Source organism: Bombus impatiens, unplaced genomic scaffold (genome assembly GCF_000188095.3).
Source record: "Bombus impatiens unplaced genomic scaffold, BIMP_2.2 scf_0216, whole genome shotgun sequence".
NCBI classification, from domain to species: Eukaryota; Metazoa; Arthropoda; class Insecta; order Hymenoptera; family Apidae; genus Bombus; species Bombus impatiens.
Window position 1 is genome coordinate 658,324 of NT_176635.1, and position 24,810 is coordinate 683,133.

Sequence of the window (24,810 nt, forward strand, 5' to 3'; positions counted from 1 at the left end):
GGCGCCGCTCGAGCGTCGCCGCGGAGTAACTTCGTCGCAATGTTTACATGCCACCCGCCACGGCGATCAGTTTCACCAAGATTATTGTGTTTTCCCAACTCCTCGACGCCTTGTTACGTTACGGGAAAACTATTTCATTCGAATAATAACTTTTCCTGCTGGACTGCCCCATTTATAACCTCTCCGCGGCGGCCATCGAGGATCAACGGCCGCAGACCCCCTGCAATACAATCGGTCTATACCATCAGTCCTTTTGTCCGAGTGTTATGCTCTCAAACGTGTTTGCATTATTAGAATTCTGATATAAACATCTTAATGTGTGCTAATTAGTAGAATTGTCAATTTGTGTTATCGAATAGTTCTAATCTCAAATGTTATCTTTGCAAATTCAGTTTGCGAAGGAATGCTTTGTGTCTTACAGTTATGATCTCTGTGTAATACCAATTCTTTATCTATATTTACTTTTATATTTTTATTATGTGTAATAATACATTTCTACTTAATTGATGAACATTATTGCAGTGTGTATCGTATGAAATATGTTTCAATGATCGTATTCTATATATTTTTTCTACGCAGTTACTGCTGTGTATTATAATTGCATTTATGTACTATTTTTACTAGATTTGATTCTTTTTTTCTATTATTTCTTTGCAAACAGTTATTAATTTAAATTTATACAATGTAATGCATAAATTGTTGATTTTATATATTGCTTTGTTTTCATTTTGATGTGATATACTCCATTTGTTGTATCTAAGCATGGAAATTTTATTTTATGTAATATTTTTATTAAAATCACGTAATATTGTTATTCCTATATAAATATTCCTTTATTTATGAAGAACAATTAATTTTGCACAAGGAATCATATTTGGTGTTAAGACATAGTTGATAATTATTTGAAGAAGTTTTAATTAAACTTTTTTAGCTTTTCTTTTAACTAGATTAAAGCCACAATTATATTTTTGTTGTTGCAGCTCCAAGAGGAATCCGCTTTCTAGATAATAAATACATGGACGACTATGTAGTGAGTAATTAAATAAATACCTTTGCTTCAAATTTTTTTTATTATTCATTTAATTTACAATAATGAAATGTTTTAGGGTGTGCGCGGCTCACCTGCACGTGCCACGTACCGCTAGCTCACTTGGTATAGTAGAATGGCACAGCGAGGCAAACGAATAAATAGAAACGACAATGATTTGGCGTCTTGCCCAGGCGCAATCAAAAGGCGCAAATGTAGGCTGGTCCCAGCGTCGGGTTCGTCGTCGCTGGCAGCTACCATGGGGCCCTCAGAAGAGGAGGAGACGATGGCGTCGTCCAGTCAAGGAGGGGCATCCTGGACCCCCAGACCACTCTGTGACATTAAAATCTCTAGTATATATAATCGCTCCTCTGCTGAGGCTCCTGCAGAATTATTTCGTAAGGATTTGATTAGCGCAATGAAATTACCTGACAGTGAGCCACTAAGTCCCAATGAATATTGGGTTATTACTGATCAATGGAAGCAAGAATGGGAGAGAGGTGTTCAAGTACCTGTCAACCCAGACTCCCTTCCAGAACCAACAGTCACTATCACACAAGCTACACCTATAAAGCAGCACAGTGAATTTAAATTGTAAGTCATATTTACAGTTTATTGTATCTTCTTTAAATATGTCTGAAAATAACTATTTTTTGAATATGATAGATATTCAATAGTTACATTGAATTTAATAAATAATTTTGTTCGAAACAATTATTATAATGTTACTTATAATTTACAACACTATTGTCATTATCTACATGGTAATTGCTGTACTGTAGCAAGTACTACTACAAGAGAAAAATTCTTTCTGCATATTAAAATATAATCTTTGAGGTTTCATAAAGTTAATAGAATGCTTTAAGGAACCACTGATCTTATTTTTCTAAAAAGAAATGTTAATATTTTAAAAATTATTTGAAACCTAATGTCTATTCTATATTTGGTTAGAAAATGATTTATACTTGATGGAAATGTGATTTTTATTCTTGATTTTTAGTTTAATTTTAGACATGTATCATTTTACATATTAATAATTATAATTAATATAATATAAATGAATAGTCTTTTGCTAATTTTCTTCAATGATGGAATTTTCGTAGACCTAAAAAGTTCGTAAGGATATCTCGTGATGATTATTTCAACCCTGAAGATCATCATTTAAGCACAACTCCAGCACGAGCAGAAAAGGCTTGTGCCTATGACCTTGATGATACTGATATTGCTTGGTTGGATGTATTAAACGGTGAACGTGCACAGGTATGCTTGAAATTGACTAGTTTTCATCGCATAATATTTCGTTAAATAAGTCAATAAAAATTTCTTATTTGATTGAATAAATAATCTATATTTGTTTACTGTTTTATTTTAGTAGATTTAATGGATATGAATAATAAAACTCTATACATGTATAATAATTTTATTCTTTACAGCCAAAATATGAAAGTAAATGTTTATTCAAAATTGCATAGTTTTATTATATAATTTTATAATTTATAATTGCATTATAATTTTAGGCTGGACAATTGCCTATTACGGAATCACAATTGGAACGTGTGATAGAAGAACTGGAAGTTCGTTGTTGGGAAAGAATACAAACTATAGTCAAGAATGAGGAAGGTCTTGGTATTGAGTATGATGAAAATGTGATTTGCGATGTTTGCAGATCTGTAAGTATCTTCTGATTAATTTCATGAAACAGGATTAATAATACTGAATAGTAATAAAAATTATTTTGTTAGCCTGATTCTGAGGAAGGAAATGAAATGGTATTTTGTGACTGCTGCAATATATGTGTACATCAAGCATGTTATGGAATTACTTCAATACCAGATGGTTCATGGCTATGCAGAACTTGTTCTCTAAGTCAACGACCAGATTGTGTTCTTTGTCCTAACAAAGGTGGTGCTATGAAGTGTACTCGTAGTGGCCAAAAATGGGCTCATGTTTCTTGTGCTTTATGGATCCCAGAAGTCAGTATTGGTTGTGTCGAAAGAATGGAGCCTATTACTAAAATATCCAGCATTCCGGTATGTGAAATATATATATACATATATGTTCAATATAAATTTTATAGAAAAAAAGTAAAAATTTTAAGTTCATATAATAAATTTTTCTTTATAGCAAAGTCGATGGGCCTTAATATGTGTATTGTGTCGAGAGAGGGTCGGTGCTTGCATCCAGTGCAGTATAAAGACGTGTAAGACAGCGTATCACGTAACGTGTGCCTTCAAATATGGCTTAGAAATGAAGGCAATCATTGAAGATGAAATGGCAGATGATGGAGTAAAATTAAGGGTACTATTTATCAAATAATTAAGAATATTAATTCCAAAAGTACTAAATTATTAATTATTATTACAATTTTTTGGTATTGAAGAATAATAATGTGAATATTAATGTAAATTTTATTTACAGTCTTACTGCCAGAAACATAGTAGAACAAATACGAAAGATAAAGTTCAAGGTACTGGAAGCACTATAGGAAGTGGAGTTGATAAGGCGGGATCAGATTCCGAAGATGCGGAGTCTAGAAGACGTAAGAGAAAAGACATGACTTCTGAAGAGAAAAATCAAGCACGTGCTGCAAAGTATGTGTTTAATCACTATTTCGTTAATTTTTCTTTATCAACTTCCTATATTTATTATAAATTTTCGTCTATTTTTCATTAGACTACAGGAAATCGAAGCAGAATTTGACAAACACGTGAGTTTAAAGGATATCGCTTCGCAGCAGTTAGATGTCGATCCTGATGGCATTGTTTATATTTATAATTATTGGAAGCTCAAAAGAAGGGTAAGTAAGATTTGAAAACATCACATATTAGTTGAAACTAATAATAATTTTTTGTTGTTTACTATGTGCTTCTGTACTAATGATTGTTATTAATCTACGATTTTTCTATTTAAGATTATAATTATAAAAGTAATTTGACTTATTAATTTAATATGTTTGAATTACTTGTTTAAATTTATTTTTTTCTACACCCTATTTAAACATTCTATTTCGCTTCACTAATTTTAGCGTTGTTTCTTTATAAAGTCAACATTTATATCGAGAATAAGCGGAAAATCATAAATGAAATAAGTGAACAGCTTTCTTATGTTAAATTTATTTTTTCTTAATTTTTTCATTTAATTTTATAGGCCGGTCATAACAAACCGCTTTTGGCACCACGTTGTGGAGAACTTTCTGGTAGTGGATCGCGTAATCAAGGACAAGCAGCAGATCTTGAAAAGATGAGGACATTTGTGCAATTACGCCAAGATCTGGAAAGAGTTCGAAACCTATGTTACATGGTTGGCAGAAGAGAAAAACTCTGTCGAACCTTCCTCAGATTACGAGAGCAGACTTTCCACAAGCAAGCTTTACTAATGTCTGGTCCACCTTTACCACCGTCAGCAGCCGCTGCTGTAATGGAAGCAAATCATGGACCTTCGATATACGACCGATTATATTCCCACCCTGACTCGGAGGATCACACTCACGACTTTGACACAATTATTGCCAGAATCGCTGGTATAGACTCTCCGACTAGTGAAGAGAAGAAGACTCAGCAGCAGCAACAACAGCAGCAACAACAACAACAAGATTTTAATGGTGCCTCTAGTAAAAAGTTATACTTTAATGGCTCTGTCCGAAGAAAGACTCTTTATGGCAGTGATTTATCATCTGTCAGTAGTAGTGAAACGGATGCGGCTAAGGTGAAGACAACCGAAAAATCGAAAACTGAGTCGAGTACGGAAGAAGAAACTAACGTTTCGACGAAAACTAAACTATCGCGAAGAAAAACGAAAAAGACTGTTCAATCGGCTGATAAATTACATTCGGCGCTTAGAGATAACAGTGAAAATGAAAAGCTTGTGAATAGTAGATCGCATACGCTCGAACATATGGAGAAAGAATTAGGAAGTGCTTCTGGTAGTGAAAGCGACGAACTGTTAATGTTAAGCGGTGGCGCAACGAAGCATTTTACCGCTTCCACTATTTATTCAGATACTGACTCTGACTCCCAAGAACATGCATCTCATTCTGCGGTTTTAATCACAAAAGCAGCAGTGAAAGAGTTTTCCGCAGCAAATTTGTCAAAAAATTCACAAAAAAGTTTTGGCAAAGATCCCAGACATGTCGAATCAACGTATCATAATACAGGATCGAAGAATAAAGAGAATCAAAATAAAGCTGGCTCTAAAAAGAAAGAATATATACCTTCCGCATTAATCGTTCCACAGAGACAAGCTGCGAAGAAAGCTTCGGAAATCATGCAACGCACACAGCAAGGCAAAAAAGACAATTCGGTGCCTGAATCTACTCCAGAAGTAATTAAGTCTCCTGTCGAGGAATTTCCGAAATGTTCCTCGTCGAAGCAATCAAAAGACAAAACTCCTAATAAAAAACAGAGAGAAAACAAACAGTCGAAAGAAACTAAAAATAACGATGTATATGATTTCGATAAAGAAGATGGAACGGAGATTTTGGCGTATGTGCCGCAAAGACAAGCTGCCAAGAAGGCCGCCGAACACATCAAAAGTGGCATGGGTACTAAGACTACGCAGCAAATCGAACAGGAGACGCTTGACGGAAGATCGAAAAAGGAATCTCCAGAAGCAGGAAAAAGGAAGGAAATTAAAAAGGACGATTCTTCCAGAAAAGAAGAACTTCCTTCGCGAAAAGAAGAAACATCCTCATCATCTTCATCGTCGTCATCTTCCTCATCCTCTTCGTCATCTTCATCCTCTTCTTCATCTTCTTCTTCCTCATCCTCTAGAAAAGAGGAAGTTTCATCCAGAAAGGACGAATTGATTTCTAAGAAAGAAGAATCGTCCTCCAGGAAAGAGGAAATCATCTCAAAGGAGAGTCGCCCGAGAAGACCTAGAAAACCGAGCGACCAAAAGTCGTCGGTGCTTTCAAGCAACAGCGATAGCAGCAGTAGTAGTAATAGTTGTAGTAGTTCCTCAGAAAGTAGCAGTGATTCCGAAAATCCAGAACGTAGGAAATTCTCAGATGAATTGGTGGACGGTTCTTCTTGTTCTACTTCCTCTGAAAGTGATACTGGTAACAAAACGAAAAGTAAACCGGTTACAATTTCAAGCACAGCAAATAGAAGGCAACAGTCTAATAAAACGTCACCAGAACGACAGGATGCTGAAAGAAAACAAATTTCAGGGCGGAAACTCAAGAAGCTGCCCGAGAAGAAGCTTAAAACTTCCGACGGGCGGCGGGGACCTGAGTTTCAGCCGCCTACTGAGAGAGAGGAATCTCGTAGAACCCCTAAAGAACAACAACAGCCACAGACACAACAACAAGAAGCAACTGTCAAGAAGCAGGATCAAAGAGACAACAAACAAAAGCAACCAGCAACAGCGGGAGCCACAACAACAGGAACAGAGACTAATGAGGATCTGCTCATTGGGTCTGGAGATCATGATGGGGCAAGAAGTGTTCCTGGGTCCAGACCTCCCAAAAAGTCGGGTCAAGCTAGTAAGCAGCAGTCCTTGTCAAGGAAAGAAGATAAGAAGACCAAGTCCGAAGGCAGAAAGCGAAAACCGAACGAGTCTGTCGCAAAGGATGAAAAGAGTGGGAAAGAAACGATCAAGAAATCGGAGAAACGGTTAACCGACAAGCAACCTGTCAAGATAGTAGAAAATAAAAACGAAGAGGAGAGTAGAAAAGACGAACCAAAGATTGTTGATCAAGGAAAAACTAACGAATGCATGGACAATTCTTCAAAGAACGAAGAGAAGAAAGTTAAAAAGATTGGAGGCAAGGACGCGATCAATATTTTGGAAGAAGAAATGAAACAGCGTAGAGCGGAAAGGGATAGTCCGAAAAAATCATTGAGGGGATTAGATAAATTGTTGGAGAAACGTGAACATCACGACAAAATGTCTAAGAGTAAAAATTCGGAGGTGAAAGTTGAGAAAGTTGCTTGTGACGAGGAAAATGAAGAGAAGGGATCCGTGGAAGAAAGTCAACAAATGAAAGAAGCTGTGAAAAACGAAGATCGTAAAAACCATATTAACGAGAGCGATATTATTATTGAGAAACCAAAATCGGAAGAACAAGTGGAGGAAGAGATAATAAAGAAGGATATTTCCGAGGTACCAGAAATCGAGAAAGTTATAGCTGGAAAGAAGAAAACGGATCGGAATCAAACGAAGAACCTGGAGGAAATTGTCGAACAACGAAGTGTTGAACCACCGCAAAATATCGAACCTCAGCCCGTTCCCGTGGAAGACAATGTGCAGAAAGAAAGCAGCAAAGATGACAACGTCAAATCTGTTTTGGAAAGAGTTGAAAATTCTGAAAAAGACCATCAAAAACGACGAAAATCTGCAAATAGATCAATTTTCTCGCCACAACATGGTAAAGATGCGAGTGTTTCGGAATTGTTTGATTTTGACCAGGATATGTTAACAGAAGAAATAGTGAACGAAGATGGATTTGGTATATCAAGAGATGCGGAAGAGCGGGGTGTACCATTAAGTTTCTCGTTCAATAATGAGTTGTGGTTCAAGGAAGATTCGAAAGAAGATAGCGCGAGGGAAACATTGCATCTTGTTGAGAAATTGCGTATGGAACTCTCGAAGAAATCAAATTCTAGTCAGTTCGAATTAGAGGCAGTACCTGTGGATGGCGAAATCAAAAAGGAGGAACCACCAATAGAAAAAACGTACGAGCAACAACAACAACCACCGCAGCAACTACAACCGCAACAACCACAACAATCCCCGCAACTTCAGCAGCAGCAACAGCAACTTGCTCAAACTCAAGCAGAAAAAGAGACAAAGATGCTCGAGCCTATTGCAGAACCAGTCCTAAACGTAAAAAATGTTGAAATTTCCGAAGAAGAGGTAGCTATTAATGAAACCCGTCCTAGCACTTATAATAAGAGTACGGTAGAGGAAAAGAGAAAAACATGCTACTCGAGCGGTAACGATAGGTATGCGGCCTATGAAGAGGATCGTGAGGCGAACAAAGTAAGTTTAGTGGAACGATCAAAACTCGATCGAGCGGAGACTGACGAGAGATGGGTTCCACCAAGCATCAATAGTTTTGAACTGAGTGATGTGCAACATTTGAATGCTTTGATGGAGACGCAAAATCGTCGATACAGCAATCATTTTTCTAATGAAACTATTCCAGAGAACGATTCTATCGCGCGTACTCATTTGACCGCACCGAGTATCCAGGAACAGTATCTTTTGCAGCAATCACATTCGATTCTACATAGTCAGCAAGAGCCACACGAAAGGACGATACTCGATCAACAGATACCTGAAGAAAGTCCTATGGAAATAATGAGCAGACATTTGATCAGTTTGCCAGCATCAGAAGAGGATCAGGCTGCTGAAATGATGGACAGGGTGCTCGATAAAGAGGACGACGTTGTCAGACAGCAGGAGTACGATCAAAATTCACCGTACAATGATATAAACGGTCGTCCAGACACCAGGTGGGCGGAAAGTCAAGTTTTGCCTTCCCGAAGATCTACATCATCTTCGATTACTTCCGCCTCTTCCGCGGAGGATCATTCCATTCCACCTTACAAGAACGTACCGAGCATTCCGTTTCCACCATGTTCCATGGAAACAACATACTACGCGGATTCGAGTTACGGTACCGGTCCAGTCAGCCTATTTCCGCCACAGTCCTGTGCAGCACCTTTACCTTACCCTTCTCCTGGACCAGCTCTTTTTCCGCCAGCATTTGGAGCTGCGTTTCCAGGAGCTCAATCGTTATTGCCACACGTGAAACCGCTAGAAGATTCGCTTAATCTACAAGCTTCGCCATGTACCGCAGCATTCACGTCTTCCTCGCACAACATGGCGCTTACCGCAGCCATGGTCTCGCCTACTAAGATAGTCACACCACCTCCACCACCACCGCCACCACCTCCACAAGTCACCGTTCCACCTGCAGAACCTATAGAGAGGACGCAACAACAATTACAAACGCAAGTAACCGCTTCACCTTCGTTGCCAATAAACTTCTTAAACACCGTAGCACCAGAGAGTCATGCCAGCGACACCGTTGTCGAGAGCCTTCAAGAAGCCCTAACGGACAGCAAGAGCCAACATTCTGGGAAAAAGTCACCTTCCAAACCTACCAGGACATCTGCTCGTGTAACGTCTTTGCAAGGGAAGTCTCCGGGAAAATCTCCAAGACAGGAAACGCAGAAAAACGTTCCTGGAGCGCGAGGTCGTGGCAGAGGTGCCAAAAATTCGGCGCAACACTCCGGTTATAGGGGGCGTGGACGCGGAAGAGGCAGAGGTCGAGGTAGAAGCGGACAAAATTCAGGACTCTCTCTGGTCTCCGGCGCGGGTATTGGCCAACACGATGACTCCATTCAGAACAAACTAGTCGGCACAGTTTACGACTTCGATTCCGACGAAGACTCAACTAGTGAGGCGAATATTGCCGATTTACGCACTATGAGAGAGCGAAAGAAGTCGACTGATGCCGCGACGGCTGGAGTCGAAAGGAGAGATTCCACGGTCATGGCTTCCGGAGAAAGCGTTCAGTCAAGACTCTCCAGCCCTGGAGGTAGCAGGAAGTATCTGGAAGACAGACGACTCTCTTGCTCTCCAAGTCATGATGATTCTGTTGTCGTGGAAAGTCAGTCAAACGCTGGACAGAGCTTCGATACCGTCCTACCACTTATTCCAGGCCCTGTCGATATGAGAACATACAATTCCACTCTTGATGCTTCAAGTTCTTCTACCTTGCATGGTCAGACGTACGAGAATCATTTCCTGGGTACGTTTACGAGTGTTTCAGCTAATGATCCTGCCCTCCCGGATATCGAAGAAGACCTCGAGAAAGAATTCGGACCCGCGCTGATCAAGCAAGGTCAAGAAGACTGTTCAAAGCCGAATTTTGATGCGAGTATCGATGCCTCATCTTCTGGCTTTGTTGACGCCAATAAAGTCTCCTTGACGGATTCGAGAAACCAGCTGAAGGTTAAGATCAAAGGTCCTTTCCTGGATGCTAATTACGTTGCTACCTCGTCGGTACCACCGCTTGCACAGCAGGCGCCCGTGATAATCACACCAGCCGCTACCAGTGCTTCCATCGCTTCCGGAACCTCAAACCTTAGACGAATGCGAAAGAAGGAATTGCTCCGGCAGTACTGTTCTCAGGATATGAATATGGACGAGCCAGGCTGTGGAAACCTAGCTACGTCAGCACCAATCATCATGCCACAGATCAATCGCACAGTGATAACAATACCGAAAGCGGTTGCCTCGATGACCAGTATACCCACGAGGGAAGACTACAAGGCAGTCGTCGATGCGAACATGGAGAAGAAACGAAGAAAAGAAAGATCTGCCGGATTCTTGGATACTAACGAGGAAGAGGGAAGCGTCGAGAGAAGGCGGGGCAGCGCTACTAACGGTGCTAGTTCCAGTGGTAACGCTCCAGTCGGAAACACGGATCGTAGGAGAGGCAGGCAGAGTAGTGGCGGTAGATCGACGACTACGACCACCACGACCACTACTACGAACAGTGGTCCGCCGAAGTTGAAGATCAAGATCGGTAACAGCATAATTGGTGGCCAAGAAAGTGGCCAGGATGACAGAACGAGGATCAGACCGCCGAAAAAGCGGTTGTGCAGTATTCCTAGTAGTACACCGAGCATCGAGGAGTTAAAGAGAGAGAGTATGAAATTCAGGCGTATGATCATGGCCGGTTTCGATAACGATGAGAAATTAAGAGGGAAAAGTAAAAAGGATAGAAATAGTAAACGAAAGAAACGACAGTCGAGTAGAAAGGAAGCTAGGGTACGTATCCTCGAGGGTGGAACCGCTCCTCCGAAATTAATAATAAGACTCGGCAAAGGTAATGATTCTCCATACGAATTACCGATTTTGCTCACGGATGAGGAAGAAGAGGACGAAGAGGAACGACATCCGACTGATAGTAGAGTAGGTCCCCCACCTCCGGAACCGGTCAAAGACGAGCCTGTTTACCCATCGGTAGCTGCTAACATCGAAGAGAAACAACCTACCGACCCAGATACTGGTGGTAGTGCACCCAGAAACGTTCGTTCGGCGAAAGTCACTCCGATTAGGTTAAAATTGACACGTTGTCAAGAGGGCTACGAGTTGAAGGGCCCACCAGTCCACGGTGAGGAGTCCAGTTTAACGAGGGAGAAACCGGGAAGTCTTGAAGTTTCGAACGAGACGAGAAATCCACCGATCAAGGGCCAAGACGAGGAGGAATCTTCCAGAGAGGAGGAAGAAGAAGAAGAGGAGGAGAACAATAGTTCCGTGCAGAGGGACTCCTCCACGTGTCCTGCCGCGACAAGTATACCGCAGGGATGCCAAGTTAGGTGATAATTAATGATACTCGTGGAGTAATGAAGCAGAGGACAAGAACACATACACACGGTGCTTGTATGATTTTTACGATCGATAAAGAAAACGGACTCGATACACGCTTGCGGTGAAAGCATGTTGCCGTAATAAGGTGAAAAACTGTTCCTCCAAGTGATACGGTCGAAGAAGATCGAGGTATTGCATATTCTTACAAGACAATTTTTTATCATATTTGTTGCAGCGTATCGTTGGCTTAGTGGAAAGATCTAAGAAAGAGACAGACAACACTGATGTCGTCGTAGGCTTCAAAACTTCAAGTTTTTGGTATTTGCTTTAAATCAGGTCAAATATTTTACTAATATTATTAAATTGAATAATACTACTTCGATAAATAGATCGATATTAATAATCAAATCGTTAGTGATCAAATATTTTTTGTTTTGCAGATAGATCCGTTTAGGTTCAAGATTTTCAATAGGAGTTGTACATATAATTGATAAAGTACGGAGTATGAATTTTATCAACTGTTTTCACTAAGCCTATGATACGATAGTTCTTGATACAACATTTTTTACAAAATTGTATGTAAGAATTACTTGCATTAGTCTGTTGATGATATTTATAGATCATGTTTTTTATTTTATTATTATTATATTTTATTATTATTAATATTAATATTATTATTATTAATCAATATCATTATCTTATGTATATACGATGATTATTCTTTGTTCATATTAATGAATTTCTTTTATAAATTTCACCTTCTTACGGCAACAGAATCACGAAACAAAAACGCTCATTTCGGCGAGAGGAACAAGGTGGTCGCGCGACTTCTAAGATATACTCGTTCTGGACTCGCTTCAACGGACGTTCTCCTACGTTAAATGAGAAGAATTTATACTCCTCGAGAAAAAACAAAAATAATCCGGTTTTATTCTTAAACAATACTCGAGAGATGAAAACGGGCGTGCCATTTCGCGGCGGCGACCAGATGTCTGTTTTTCCTTGATGAAAGAGAAAGCAGATTGAAGAAACAGTCGAGGTTGTTGACGAAGGTCTCCATGGAATCTACTGTGAATTCAACGGACTGATGTTGTAAAGAAGAAAAAACATTTTTTGTCTTGTCTACACGAATTCTCCTGTGTATGTGTGTATGTCTGAATTATGCGTGTGTATTGTATGTGTACAGAGAACTTGAAAAAAAAAAAATAGGAAGAAACGATTAAAAGAACGTTGGATTAAAACGGGGATGATTCTCGAGATTACTTCGTACGCGGCCTCGTCGGAACTTTCACAGTAAGAAATAGTTAATTGTACATAATTGTAATCTACGATTGTATTTAGTCTAAGTCGAATAAGAGGAATACATGCGATAAGAGGATGAGAGCTGTAAGTACACGAGGGAGAAAGTGAAAGACCGGTGAATGTGCGAATGAGAAGCTGCGTGAGAGATTTTGTAATCAGTGCGAAGCTTACGTGATGGCTGTGTTTTACCACGCGGTCCGATCTTCCAGGCAAATTAATCCTGGGCCGCGCAGAAACGTTCAGTATCCCCCCATAATTACTGGATCGCTCGAGTGTTCTCCCCTCTCCCCAAACAGAATGGTCGATTGACATTATAGTAGAAATAATATATATTTAAAAAATGCAGAAAAGAACGTAACAAGTAAAAGAAGTAATAAACTTTCGGGCGGAGAAAGAATTGTAATTTAGCCGAGTTATAGACGAGGACAATCTTACTGCGCAGTAGCAGTTTCTTCGATGAATTAGATCAATTAATCGTATAGTCTACCGCAATAATATGCATCAATTATAATTACGCAGTTATCGTTAGTATACGAGTCATCGAATGTCCGTTGTTAGATATATCTATTCGTATCTAGCATTGTAGGCGTGTAATAATATACTTTTTACCAAAGTAAATTCGTAAGAACTATCAACACGCATTTCTCATCGTTTTTATGATTCATTTGGTATTATATATATATAATATATATATATAAAATTATATATATAATCATATATTTAATATATATATATATAATTATATATATAATCATATATTTAATATATATATATATATATTAAAATATATTTTATACCAAGTACAATGTTAATAATTTATTGTATTTGTTATTGTAAGTAAGCTCTACATAGAATGGAAATACGTTTTTACACAGTAGTATAGTTTATAATGTGATAGTTAATTCGTTTGCGCTCCTTCTGGTTTTTACGTTTTTACTTTGACACCGAACAATCTCATTTTTTAACTCATTTCCGGGGAACATGAATTTCCCTTTTAAGGATAACTGCGTAATTTTACGATGATAAATAAGCATCCACTCTTATGGATGTTCATTAAAAAAAGAGGACTATATGAGAAATAGTAATCAAAAATAATCGTCCATATCCATATTGGAATTCGTTATACATTAAAAAATGTTTGTCCTCGTTGGACTTTCGCCGTGTATGCCAGCGATAGAGGGACAATTTTCTTTCTTATGCGGAAACAAATATAAATTTTGTTTCCTTCTTCATTCTGTGACGAAGATAAAACGTAACTTCTTCGCTCGGAATCCGGGGTACGGAATTTCTCTGCGCGGACCGATGTATTTGACCCTAGATCCAGTCAATCAAATTCCCATATGTCCGCTTTTCTGTACTTATTACTTTTTTTAATTGCAACAATTATTTTTATTCAACTACGATGTGAAGTCCGTACTAAAATCGAGTGTCGTATGCTATTTTTCGGAATACATAAAGATTTCCATAGAAAAAATTAGTATTGTCAAACGATAGTTTTGTCTATATTTTCTACTTTTTAATATTGTTTTACATCCGTACAGAGTGTCCCTTTAGAAGTACCGTATCCATGTATAAGAGATTCCTGAGCTAACAGTACTATAATTATATGTTTCTTAAATATTTTTCTTTCGTTCTTTTTAAATTATTGACGATCAATGTTGAAAAATATAAGAGCTCTAATGTATCGTACTTTCACGATATTGTACCTCTGTACGAATATTTTGTACGATTTTTGATACAATTTTGTACGACTGAATGAAATGTCTGTAAAAGAATTAACAAAAAAAGAAAAGGGATAAAACAAAACGTTATTTAAACGTTTTTAAATAATTCGTGACTCATGTGTCACTTTTAAATATTGTTGCTTACTATTTATCAATTTTAAGAACGATTTCATTTAATGAAATCATATCTTCGTAACGATGGAATTGTGATCTATGAAAACGTGCAAATGAAATGTTTTATAAATGTTTTCTTTTTTTTTTCTTGCTGTTACAATATTCATTTTGAACGACAACTTTTTATGACTCATAAAAAGAGTGGTCTAATCAGCATTTTTTTATAAGTCAAAATAAACTATATGTAAAATGACGGTGCAATATGCTACAAATGCCTATACTTTATTATATTCGACTATCTCTTTTTCTTGCTCTTGTATGATTCTCAAAACCGTAGAAACATTTAAAATTATGTTACCTTAGCTCAAGAATCTCCTCATTTAGAAAATGTTGTACAATATTTTATTCTGTATATTTATACAAACAATATGGGGTACAAAAGAATCATTGTAGATCGTTCTAATAAATCAAAGCTATCACGAAGATTATCTCGCTCAAAGATGACGATTTTTTGTTTTCAAGTTTTGATATGTATATTTTTTGTTATCTGTATGATTGATTTTACATAGAATATAGAGAGTTACAGTTAAATGCAATTGAATATGCGGACTCAACGAAAGAGAAGTTTAACTTTAATCAACTTGTAAATAAAATATAATCCCAACTAAAATCAGAAGAATTCCAATCGTGATTTTAATCGTGATTTTAGTAAAATATAATAATCGAGTCAGCTGGTTCTAGGGTCGAACGAGATGTTAATATTAAATTATATAGTCTCCTGAATTCTGAGACGAAGAATAACGTTATACGTCGTTGGACGCCGAAGAAAAAATTCGTCGGCGATAAGCTGAGCCTTAGAGGAGCCTATTACGTTGTACAGAGAATAAGCAAGCCAAGCAGAATTGTTTAATTTCGAATCGTTTCTTGCTTATGCTAAGCATAGAAAGAAAATTAAAGAAGCTGATGAATTTTGTTATAATTTGTTGCACGTGTCTGCATGTAAAAATAGAAAGTGTAGACACTTACAACGATTCAAAAACACATACGTGCATATATAAATATATAAATAGTTTTATTATATTGCAAAATGAAATAATACAATATTTAGCTACTGTATATAGTGTAAAAGAAAAGCTGGTCTTGTAAGATACGGATTAAGGTGTTTTAATGTGCACATAGCCGCGTCATTGTCAATGATGAGTATATTATTACGATTAATAATAATTACAGTTTTTTAAAAAAAAAACAGAGATAGATATCGTTGAATACCATTTTGTTTAATCCTTATTTTTTTGTGAAAATATCCATTAGAATTTTAAAAAGTAATTTAAAATACATACCTGGTTATGTAACTTTGTCAATTTTCTCGAGAGGGCGCTGATACAAGATTTCAAATTCTTTGGATAACATATTACTGTTGCATAGTAGCTTGTTATTAATTGTATATATATCCAGCCATAATAGCCTTGCAAAAAATTTATACAGTCCTTGTTTAATTCACATTTGTAATAAAATGAAACCTACCCTTGTAGCAGATGAGATGTTTCCAGAAGGTGCTGGATCTTACATCGAATTAGAAGAGGTACGTATCAGTTTAATAAGGTTATGTTTACGTTGAAACATTAATTTTTATTAGTAAATGATGAACTAAATATCGTTTTTTTTTTCTCCAAATTATATATATTGATAATTTTCGAAAAGTTTGTGAATGATTGTTCTGGAGGAAAAAATAAACCAATACGAATATTGATAATCATGAATTTATTAAAATTATTTTAGGTTGGAGGTAGTCGTTTGTTGGTTGATTTAACTGCAAGTGAAAAAGCAGTACATGCGGATTTTTTCAATGGTAAATAAAGATAATATTTTCATTCAAAATTAATTAATGCTGATAGCATAACAAATACTACTGGTATCTTATGAGTAATAATGCTTTCTTTCAGATTTTGATGATCTATATGACGATGATGATCTTGAATAAAAATTTATAATTTTGATAATAGCAATAGTAAGAGTAATTATAATGAAAAAGAAAAACAACTTATAAAGCATTCTGTAAATATTTAATTTAAAATGCTTTGTGATATATAGTAGAAATTGAAGTAAAAAACATGGAACAGATTTGCTTTTATGACTACTTTTAATAAATCTATTTTCATCTTTTATTTGAACTGATTCAGATAACAGTAACAAATTTTGAATTTATATAATACATATATATGATCGTTATAAATAACTATAAAAACTGAAATTAAAATAATTATTCTTAATATTATATATTTATAAATTATGTTCTATTATATCAATTTATAATCAAAGTTTTAAACAAGCAAATATATGTCTATTGGAAAAGCAATTAAACACATACAGGTAGAGAAAATTGATATACACAGTGCAATAACATTATTACAATTTATTATTTTTAGTTCGAAATTGAATCAGACGTGTGCCCTTGTTCAGAATACCATTTATCTTGGCATATTAGCTTGGGCGATATTAATTATAAACGTGCCATAAGAAAATGAGTACTGGTCATAATGTCTCGTACACATTAATATCGATATCATTGTAAAGATTATAATTTACAATACATAGATGCTAGTCATATAAACCTGTTAAGATGATGCACAATTAAAATAGCACCCCGGGTTTCAGTCGCGCCACATAATCATGGATCCTGTCGATCGTCATGCATCGAGAGTCTCCTTTTTTCAGACGAGACGTTCTGAAGCTTTTGTGTTTTATGCCTACACGATTTGTTTTTTTTTTGTGTGTTTCTCCTTGGCCCCAATCGACATTTAATTCACTTTTTGACCATCCTCATTTTTCATTAACAGACTTTTATTAACGGTGACAACGAGGTTCCATATTTAAGAGACCCTCGACTACCGTCACTCGTTTGCATCTTGATTGCGCACAAGAATGACATTTTTAAGAGCGATATCGATGACGACCATGTCGAGTACGCTGCTAACAGTGACGAGTATCCTGTAAAATACAAATTTTACACTATTTGTACATTAAAAAGATTTCTTTAATTCTATATATTATGAATTACTCACCCTGAGTCCAGCCCCGAGAAAATCGTTCGGAGTGCTAGTTAACTTCGAGATCACTATCGGCTTGGTCATCTTGATCACTTTCCTCTTCTTCATCTTCCTCCTCGGAATAATACTGCGAGGGTGGCGATAGAACATCCTCTGAAAGTGAAGTATGAGAAGATGAAGGAGGTCGAGAGCCTTCCAATTTTGTGTCCAGATCTTCCATTGAGGTACTTGGTCCAGGAATGGTCACTGGGATGAATTTTTCCAAATCACCAGATGCTAGCTCTAAAGTAAAGCATTGAAATATAAAATTCATATAACGATCTGAACAATTGTTTAATTATGAATCATACGTACGTTCCACATATTTCTCCAGAGATTTTGGAACCATTAATTTGGCCTTCCGCAAATTTTCCTCTGTGCATTCACCCTTCTCTAAACCTGATCAAATATTATTTCTCTTTAAATAATCTGACTGATAGGTTCAAAAAGAAATATAAAACAAATTGCTTACCGAAAGCTAAACCCATTTGCTTTAGAACTTCAATATCGTCGTGAATTTCGAACTTATCGTTAAAATTGAACAGGTACTCGGTTCTGTAACCAACATGATTTGATATTATTAATTAAAATATAATATTGACAGTAATAAAAAAATCACTTATTTCTATTATCATACTTGTCATTTGAAATGCTGCAATCTATGACAGTCTTTTTGCTAGTATTCACAATCAGGAATGGCAGCTGTATGGCAGAATTTGGTTTTGGTGGGCCACGCAGACTCTCATTGGCACGATTACGTTCCACCAAATTTTTAAAAGAGATATGCGAGAGGATCAATTGATGCAATTGTTGTGTTTTCGCTTTAATCCTCTCGATTTTCTTCTTTTTATCTTTTTCAAGTGCCAAACATTCCTGAAGAGAATTAGTTGGCAAACCTAACCACCTGATTTCCTTCTTCTCTTTTGAAATAATATTCATTGCCATTAAAACGTTCAAAGCATCATAAACACGTCTTCTAATATTTTTCTGATCATATTGCTATAAGACAAAAAATAATACGTTGTTCTTTATTTGTATTACTTTAAAAATGAAAAGAAATGGCGAAAATCATACCTGATCTGTTAAAGAGTTTATATGAGCAGGATTAGTAAATTCTCCAACAAGTTCATCCGCAACCTCATTGTACGACGTCGTTCCCTTCTTTTTAACTTTCTCACAAACTTTCATTGAAAAATGACGTAATCCTTTACCTACTTTTTCCGTTTTTCTCCGTTTGCTATCAACAAGAAAATAAAACATTAATGATAAATATATGTTACTAAAAATTTATTTTAAATATTTAAGTTCTTAATCATTAAAATTTGTTTACAAGTAATCTATAGAATGAAAACAATAGTAAATACATGTATAAAAAAATATTCCATTAAAATAGATAAATCCTTACTCTGGTACAAAATCACCACCCTCAACATCTTGTCTTTTCCTAGAACCACTATGATCCAATATTGGACTAATATATGTTTTTCCACTTGCATCTTTCACAATTTGTTGATTACCAGATTGTTGTTGCTGTTGTTGTTGCTGTTGAGATACTATTGCCTGCTTTATATCACTCTGTAAAACAAAATAAACAAAACAATCAGTTCATATATTCTTATAACTTTTAATGAGTTTAGTATTAAAATTTTACCAACAGAGGTAATTATTTTGAATAAAGCATACCATTTGTGCAGATGTTAATTGAATAGTTTTGGTCAGTACAGGTTCACCAGCCTTGGTTGTTGCTAATTTTGTATTCTGTAATGGTATTGTAACCAACCCTAGAATAATTACACACAAAAAATATTGTTTTAATATCCTTTATTTCAAAATTAAATGACAAGAAATTATATTACTGTATATACAGGACATGTCGTATAAACATTTTCACATAATTATATCTTGAAATTGTGGTTATTCAAACAGATATTTCAAATTAATTTGTTTCAAAGAGGGCATCTAATAATGGACATAAATTTTATCTAATTACACCTCTGATTGCAAGATGACTTTTATTTTTTAATATGAAACTATATATTTTCGTTCTATTAGGCATACAGTTTATTACAAGACAAATTCATTTGAAAAATGTCCTTTGTTTAGAAACATAATGATGAATATAAATATTAATGTAAATTTGTATCATCTTTATGATCAAATCAGATTCACTCTAATAAGGAAATCTTGTTTTTATTCATAGAAAATAAATTTTAAATTCCCATAAACATCTTTGAATGACATTGAAAGATCAACATGTTATAGGTGTAAATGAATTCATTTAATAATGAATTATATGCCTACCTAAATAAAAATATATAGACCTATTTAAAAAAACAAAGGTCACCTTGAAATCTTGGAGGTATGTTCAACTAAACAAAATTTATATTCCCTATAAGATATTTTTCTGGAAGTAGAGTAACTTATGTTTACAATATTTTTTTCAAATAACCGTTAATATGAGAAATAATTATGTCAAAAGTTTCAAATGTACAAAGATCTAATTTTTTAAATTTGTTAAGAAAAAATACATAAAGAGATAGGTGACTAGATAAAAATAACTGTTGAAAAAGTTACTTACTTTGGCCAGGAGTTGAAGGACTCTGCAGACTGATAGTTCTAAGAACTTGTGCGTTAGATGACAAAACCTAAACATCAGAGACAAATCACTGAATTCAATATTAAAATGAAAAACTGAATTATCCTTATATAAATATTATAATAAAAAAAAGGTTCAAATGGCAAATAAAATTATTATACATATATTGTTTATTATACCTGAGATTCTTGGCTCGGAGTCTTAAAGACTTTAAGGCCACCTGCATTTGTTGTACTGACGATACCACCCAATGCCTTATTAGCAGTACTCTGCACTACTTTTATTACTTGTGGATGACCTAAAATGATATTAAATATTCTATTACTATTTTGATAGTTAAACAAGTACAACATCAATGTATTATGATAACATCAAACAATATAGAGTCAATAGTAATTAATGAAAAATTTAAATGTTTGATAAACATAAACATGAAAAATTATTGAACTAAACAAAGGCTCTGCGAACTAATATACCTTAACTATGTTAAAAACACACTGAACAGGATCTTCAAACTTGAATATAAGCATTGTGAAGTAAAAGTGACCTTTTTCGATTGAACAATCAAGACAAACAAGTAAGTACATTCCTAAACAATCTAAAGTCAAACAACTTGGAAGTAAATTGATTTTATCTGTTTAGTAATAGAAAAGAAAATAAAAACATCTTTCCATAAATTCAGTGCAGATAGTTTAGAAAGAAACAGAGTATAAGACTAACATGTATGTGGAAAAAGAAGAGTCAACATGAAATTGCAATTAACAAGAATCAAAAGAAAAATAACAGAAACACGAACATGAAACCGGGAACAAGGCAACGATAGTGAAACTACGTGATTTTAAAGAAAATGAGAGAAAATCAAGGCATTATCATCGAAGCGAGGCATGCTGATAATTGGCGCGCACTCGGCATACTCACCGTTCGCGTCATGTATGAGAAAGTTCATCGTTTTGTTTTGTTGCGTCATCCTCGAGGTTAGAATTTCGTCCCGGCGTCACCGACGATCACGACGATCGACCGAATGCCGAGTGAAAATAAAAAGATCATAGGTACACTCGCTAATCTTGGCTCGGTCTATCACCAAAATGGCGACTATGATATAGAACCATTTGAGAACAGAATTCAACGATATACAGATCAAGGAACGTCTTATTGCACGCACAAAATTGAAAGCTAGCTGTTTCTTTATCGTATTAATGCGACCATTTTATGAAAACGCTCATTGGAAAAATATCACACACAACACAAATCTAGCTTCCGCGTGCACAGTACAGAATAGAGACGAGCTTGGCGGCATGACAAAGTTAAACAGCTGATTGGTTGCTTTCCCAGTCACGTGGCTTCTTCTGTTCCACGTTTATGGGCACTGTAATATCTTCAAGAAAAACCTGTTTCTAGTGTTACAAAATGCCAAACACTATTATTGGGATTTCACTTTTCAGATTGGTAATACCCATTTGTCGGTTTTTGTCCAATAAATAACTTATGTTGAACACAAACGCGTAGTAAATTAAAAAGGACGCGTAGTACATCGCAATTGACTTTACTATACATAGTAAATAGTGGAAAGATTAATCTCATTCAAATATTTAATTCCATCAAATATGCTATTTTTTAAAAGAATTAAATATTTAAAAGTAATTATTACTTCCAAAGAAAAGTTTCGTAATTTATTTGCTTTATTATCGATTCTAAACACACATGAATTTTAAATTAAGATAGGTATTTAAAAGTATTTCTTATTTAAGACATATTTCAAATGAAGTGCAGTATTAAAATTTATGCACTATTTCACTATAGTCTTATTTGTATAAAAAATAAGCGGTAAAGTATATGAAATTTTCGCGCCATGATTCAATATATAATATATCATGTACAAAGTAATCCTAAGAATATTTCTAATGATTTTAATTAATTGAAACATAATTAATTAATAAAAAACATTCAGAGTAGTTACGTAGTTCAAAATAACATCAAACGAGACATTTTTTGTGATTTCTCAGGTTAAATAATTTTCCAATACATCTCCTAAGAAAAACTATGTAATTATACCTATAAGAAAATAAAATAAAAAATAGTTCATTTAAATAGCAGGATTACGTATTAATTAAGTGAATTGATGCGTGATTTTAATTTCAAAGCTTTCCAATTGGTTGAAACGAAAGTTTCTAGATAGTCAAGACCAATAATGTTTTTGCAGATTCGGCATTAGTCGCGAAAGAATTTTGATAAGAGACGTCATAGAATCGTGCAATTAGTCAAAAGTTTTCAAAGACAAATAATTCATTTGTAGCGTTCTTTAAAAGAAACTATATCACATTGCATAGGTTCGGGATCTGTTATCAATAGAGTTGTCATAATAGAATAAATTGTGTTTTTAACACGAAATATTGAATTGAAAAGTAGTTGCCTTATATGTGTGCTTTTAAAAGAATCGTATAGAATACTTCGAACCGAGGCTGAGGGTTCGTTCAGGGTCTGACTGAATGGTAAGATTATTTTAAGGCTCGTGAGACGATTGAAACGCTCAGGTTAAACATTTATTATCTTCTTCAACAAACTCGCACCCTAACAAGTCGCAATTCGATTTCTTCTAGTTTCTTTAAATTGTTAAATTTTTATTTTATATCATTTATGTTTTTTATAAACATGTATAAATTTTATGTTGCTTTGTTGATTTCTTTCCTTTTTTTTACCTGAACCTTTCTGTCGTCATTGTATCGTTGATCGACTTGATACACGACCTCCATTTTTGTTGCAACTATTTCATTCGGCATATTTCTTGCAGTGTTTGTCGGTTCAATTATTTTTTTTAAATCACTTTGCGAATTTTTAAACTTGACTTCGGCGAAAGTCAAAATTTTTAGGTTAATTCGAATGTGTACTTTCGAAATAAGAAAACAGACACAATTAATATTTATAAAATCATGTTTGATGATAATAGGTCGTAGCCTGTAACAAATTTGACATTTACATCTATAGATATAACCTGAAGAAATATGTTTGGCGCAATTTATTGTAAATCTTGTAATATATGAACAAAATATTTAAGAAGAGTATATCCTACAAAAGACTCTTCGCATAAACATATATGAGGATATTATAAGTCTAGAATATGAAAAATACCATACATAGCCTCTTTTAATTCAAAATTTGGAGCACTTACTATTGCAGCAATTAAATCACGTAATTTTTTAACCTAAATTTGATATAATTTTATTTTTACTTTCTTTTAATTTTATTTCATTATGTTTTTGTGCACAAAATATTAGAATGAATTTTCCAAATGGATTTTCTATGCTTGGAATTTACATAATGGTTATGTACTATAGTAGTGCACATTATTTAATTGTATTAATTACAGTTTATATAAACTATTTACTAGAACAAGAGATCTAACAGTTGTTTGTTGTTTCCATATATTCCACAAGGTCTGTACATTGTGAAAAACATGCCTCTGTTCGGAAAGTCTCAAAAGAGTCCGGCGGAGGTGGTAAAAGCTCTTAAGGAAGCAGTAAATGCATTGGAGCGTGGTGATAAGAAGGTAGAAAAGGTATGTTGTGAGACTATATTTCGGTTTCTATGACGCAATACATTAATTTTTAGGCTCAAGAGGATGTCAGTAAAAATTTGGTACATATAAAAAATATGCTTTATGGAACAGCTGAAACAGAGCCTCAAGCAGATATTGTTGTTGCCCAATTGGCCCAAGAATTGTATAATAGTAATTTGTTGCTTCTACTTGTGCAAAATCTTAGTCGCATAGATTTTGAGGTATGTTTAGATATATTTACAATATAATATCAAATTATAAATTGTGCAACAATTTTTCAAACTTTTAATATTTCATTTATGATATACTATTTGTTTCTTTATTAATATACTCATATACTCATATATTTAATATGTTTTATAATATTTCATTAGGGAAAGAAGGATGTTGCTCAAGTATTTAATAATATATTACGGAGACAAATTGGAACCAGATCTCCAACAGTAGAGTATATATGTACTAAACCAGAAATATTGTTTACTCTCATGTCTGGGTAAGTTCTGGTAAAGTACGATATTCATCTTCTACTTGTTAAATATAAATATGAAATATTTTAATTTATAAATGTAATAATTACAGATATGAGCACCAAGACATTGCTTTAAACTGTGGCACTATGTTAAGAGAATGTGCAAGATATGAGGCCTTGGCAAAAATCATGATCTATTCGGACGACTTTTACAATTTTTTCAGATACGTTGAAGTGTCAACATTCGACATAGCTTCCGACGCGTTTTCTACGTTCAAAGTAAGCGATGATAAGCGCATGATATATCGTACTTAAAGTAAAGAATACTCTTGGTGCATCCGGTACGTTGGTTTTTAGGAATTACTTACCAGGCATAAAATACTGAGCGCTGAGTTTTTAGAAATTAATTACGATAAAGTTTTCTCTCATTATCAAAGGTTATTGAATTCAGAAAACTATGTTACGCGACGACAAAGTTTGAAACTGCTAGGGGAACTCTTACTTGATAGACACAATTTTACCGTATGTATAATTATCAGTAGTTAAAGAAAGCATATATATGTATATATGTATAATGTGCGCGCGCGTGTATGTGTATGCGTGCTTTTAT

At 34.9% G+C, this 24,810-nt stretch overlaps 4 protein-coding genes and 1 long non-coding RNA gene across 16 annotated transcripts in view; 3 read left to right on the forward strand and 2 right to left on the reverse strand.

Moving 5' to 3' along the window:
* Positions 1–1,073: 1,073 nt before the first annotated feature.
* LOC117151442 lies at positions 1,074–13,142 on the reverse strand. Its single transcript, XR_004461375.1, has 3 exons — positions 12,830–13,142; positions 1,456–1,593; positions 1,074–1,360 (listed from the first exon to the last, which is right to left on the reverse strand). It is a non-coding gene; the product is annotated as an uncharacterized LOC117151442 (long non-coding RNA).
* LOC100744014 (PHD finger protein rhinoceros) lies at positions 1,137–12,568 on the forward strand. 8 transcript variants are annotated; one of them, XR_004461372.1, is made up of 10 exons: positions 1,137–1,621; positions 2,131–2,287; positions 2,545–2,697; positions 2,770–3,057; positions 3,152–3,325; positions 3,446–3,618; positions 3,701–3,824; positions 4,175–11,692; positions 11,797–11,851; positions 12,131–12,568. XR_004461372.1 is itself a non-coding variant. In XM_033319763.1 (8 exons), exons 1-8 carry the CDS (start codon positions 1,164–1,166, stop codon positions 11,366–11,368), a joined length of 8,721 nt encoding a protein of 2,906 aa, XP_033175654.1. In that variant the 5' UTR covers positions 1,137–1,163; the 3' UTR covers positions 11,369–12,568. The 8 variants fall into 8 exon arrangements, 1 of the variants encoding a protein (XP_033175654.1); XR_004461373.1 differs by having other exon boundaries at positions 4,175–11,501; positions 11,592–11,692; positions 11,797–12,568; XR_004461368.1 differs by having other exon boundaries at positions 4,175–11,931.
* A 2,707-nt stretch (positions 13,143–15,849) lies between the features above and the next one.
* LOC100741737 (COP9 signalosome complex subunit 9) lies at positions 15,850–16,617 on the forward strand. Its single transcript, XM_003487949.3, has 3 exons — positions 15,850–16,078; positions 16,276–16,345; positions 16,440–16,617. The coding sequence occupies exons 1-3, from the start codon at positions 16,010–16,012 to the stop codon at positions 16,475–16,477; spliced, it is 177 nt and encodes a 58-aa protein (XP_003487997.1). The 5' UTR covers positions 15,850–16,009; the 3' UTR covers positions 16,478–16,617.
* Positions 16,618–16,894: 277 nt separating this feature from the next.
* On the reverse strand, positions 16,895–21,485 carry LOC100741854 (transcription factor Dp-1). The gene is made up of 11 exons (XM_003487950.4): positions 21,097–21,485; positions 20,358–20,476; positions 20,161–20,227; positions 19,266–19,363; positions 18,988–19,157; positions 18,657–18,819; positions 18,220–18,581; positions 18,055–18,137; positions 17,898–17,981; positions 17,559–17,825; positions 16,895–17,484 (listed from the first exon to the last, which is right to left on the reverse strand). Exons 1-10 carry the CDS (start codon positions 21,143–21,145, stop codon positions 17,593–17,595), a joined length of 1,428 nt encoding a protein of 475 aa, XP_003487998.1. The 5' UTR covers positions 21,146–21,485; the 3' UTR covers positions 16,895–17,484; positions 17,559–17,592.
* An 884-nt stretch (positions 21,486–22,369) lies between these two features.
* LOC100742093 (protein Mo25) overlaps positions 22,370–24,810 on the forward strand; it is a 5,176-nt gene continuing 2,735 nt past the window's right edge. Inside the window, exons 1-7 of one of the 5 annotated variants that reach the window (XM_033319771.1) lie at positions 22,378–22,667; positions 23,161–23,364; positions 23,610–23,722; positions 23,785–23,952; positions 24,106–24,224; positions 24,311–24,479; positions 24,558–24,722. In XM_033319771.1, coding sequence (XP_033175662.1) covers positions 23,630–23,722; positions 23,785–23,952; positions 24,106–24,224; positions 24,311–24,479; positions 24,558–24,722 — 714 coding nt within the window. In that variant the 5' untranslated portion in view covers positions 22,378–22,667; positions 23,161–23,364; positions 23,610–23,629. Of the gene's footprint in view, positions 22,668–23,160; positions 23,365–23,590; positions 23,732–23,784; positions 23,953–24,105; positions 24,225–24,310; positions 24,480–24,557; positions 24,723–24,810 lie in introns of those variants that run through there. The other 4 variants (XM_012383356.3, XM_003487952.4, XM_012383357.3 and 1 more) reach the window with 4 other exon arrangements.

Bases quoted from the DNA above. Each gene is read 5' to 3' on its own strand.
- LOC100741854 (XM_003487950.4), bottom strand. From the start codon at position 21,145: ATGACGCAACAAAACAAAACGATGAACTTTCTCATACATGACGCGAAC. The intron at 20,477-21,096 runs GTGAGTATGCCG...ATATCATTTTAG, and splicing joins TCTCATACATGACGCGAACG to GTCATCCACAAGTAATAAAA. The intron at 19,364-20,160 runs GTAAGTAACTTT...TAATTATTCTAG, and splicing joins TCCTTCAACTCCTGGCCAAA to GGTTGGTTACAATACCATTA.
- LOC100741737 (XM_003487949.3), top strand. From the start codon at position 16,010: ATGAAACCTACCCTTGTAGCAGATGAGATGTTTCCAGAAGGTGCTGGA. The intron at 16,079-16,275 runs GTACGTATCAGT...AAATTATTTTAG, and splicing joins CTTACATCGAATTAGAAGAG to GTTGGAGGTAGTCGTTTGTT. The intron at 16,346-16,439 runs GTAAATAAAGAT...GCTTTCTTTCAG, and splicing joins ACATGCGGATTTTTTCAATG to ATTTTGATGATCTATATGAC.
- LOC100744014 (XM_033319763.1), top strand. From the start codon at position 1,164: ATGGCACAGCGAGGCAAACGAATAAATAGAAACGACAATGATTTGGCG. The intron at 1,622-2,130 runs GTAAGTCATATT...GAATTTTCGTAG, and splicing joins CAGCACAGTGAATTTAAATT to ACCTAAAAAGTTCGTAAGGA. The intron at 2,288-2,544 runs GTATGCTTGAAA...TTATAATTTTAG, and splicing joins TAAACGGTGAACGTGCACAG to GCTGGACAATTGCCTATTAC.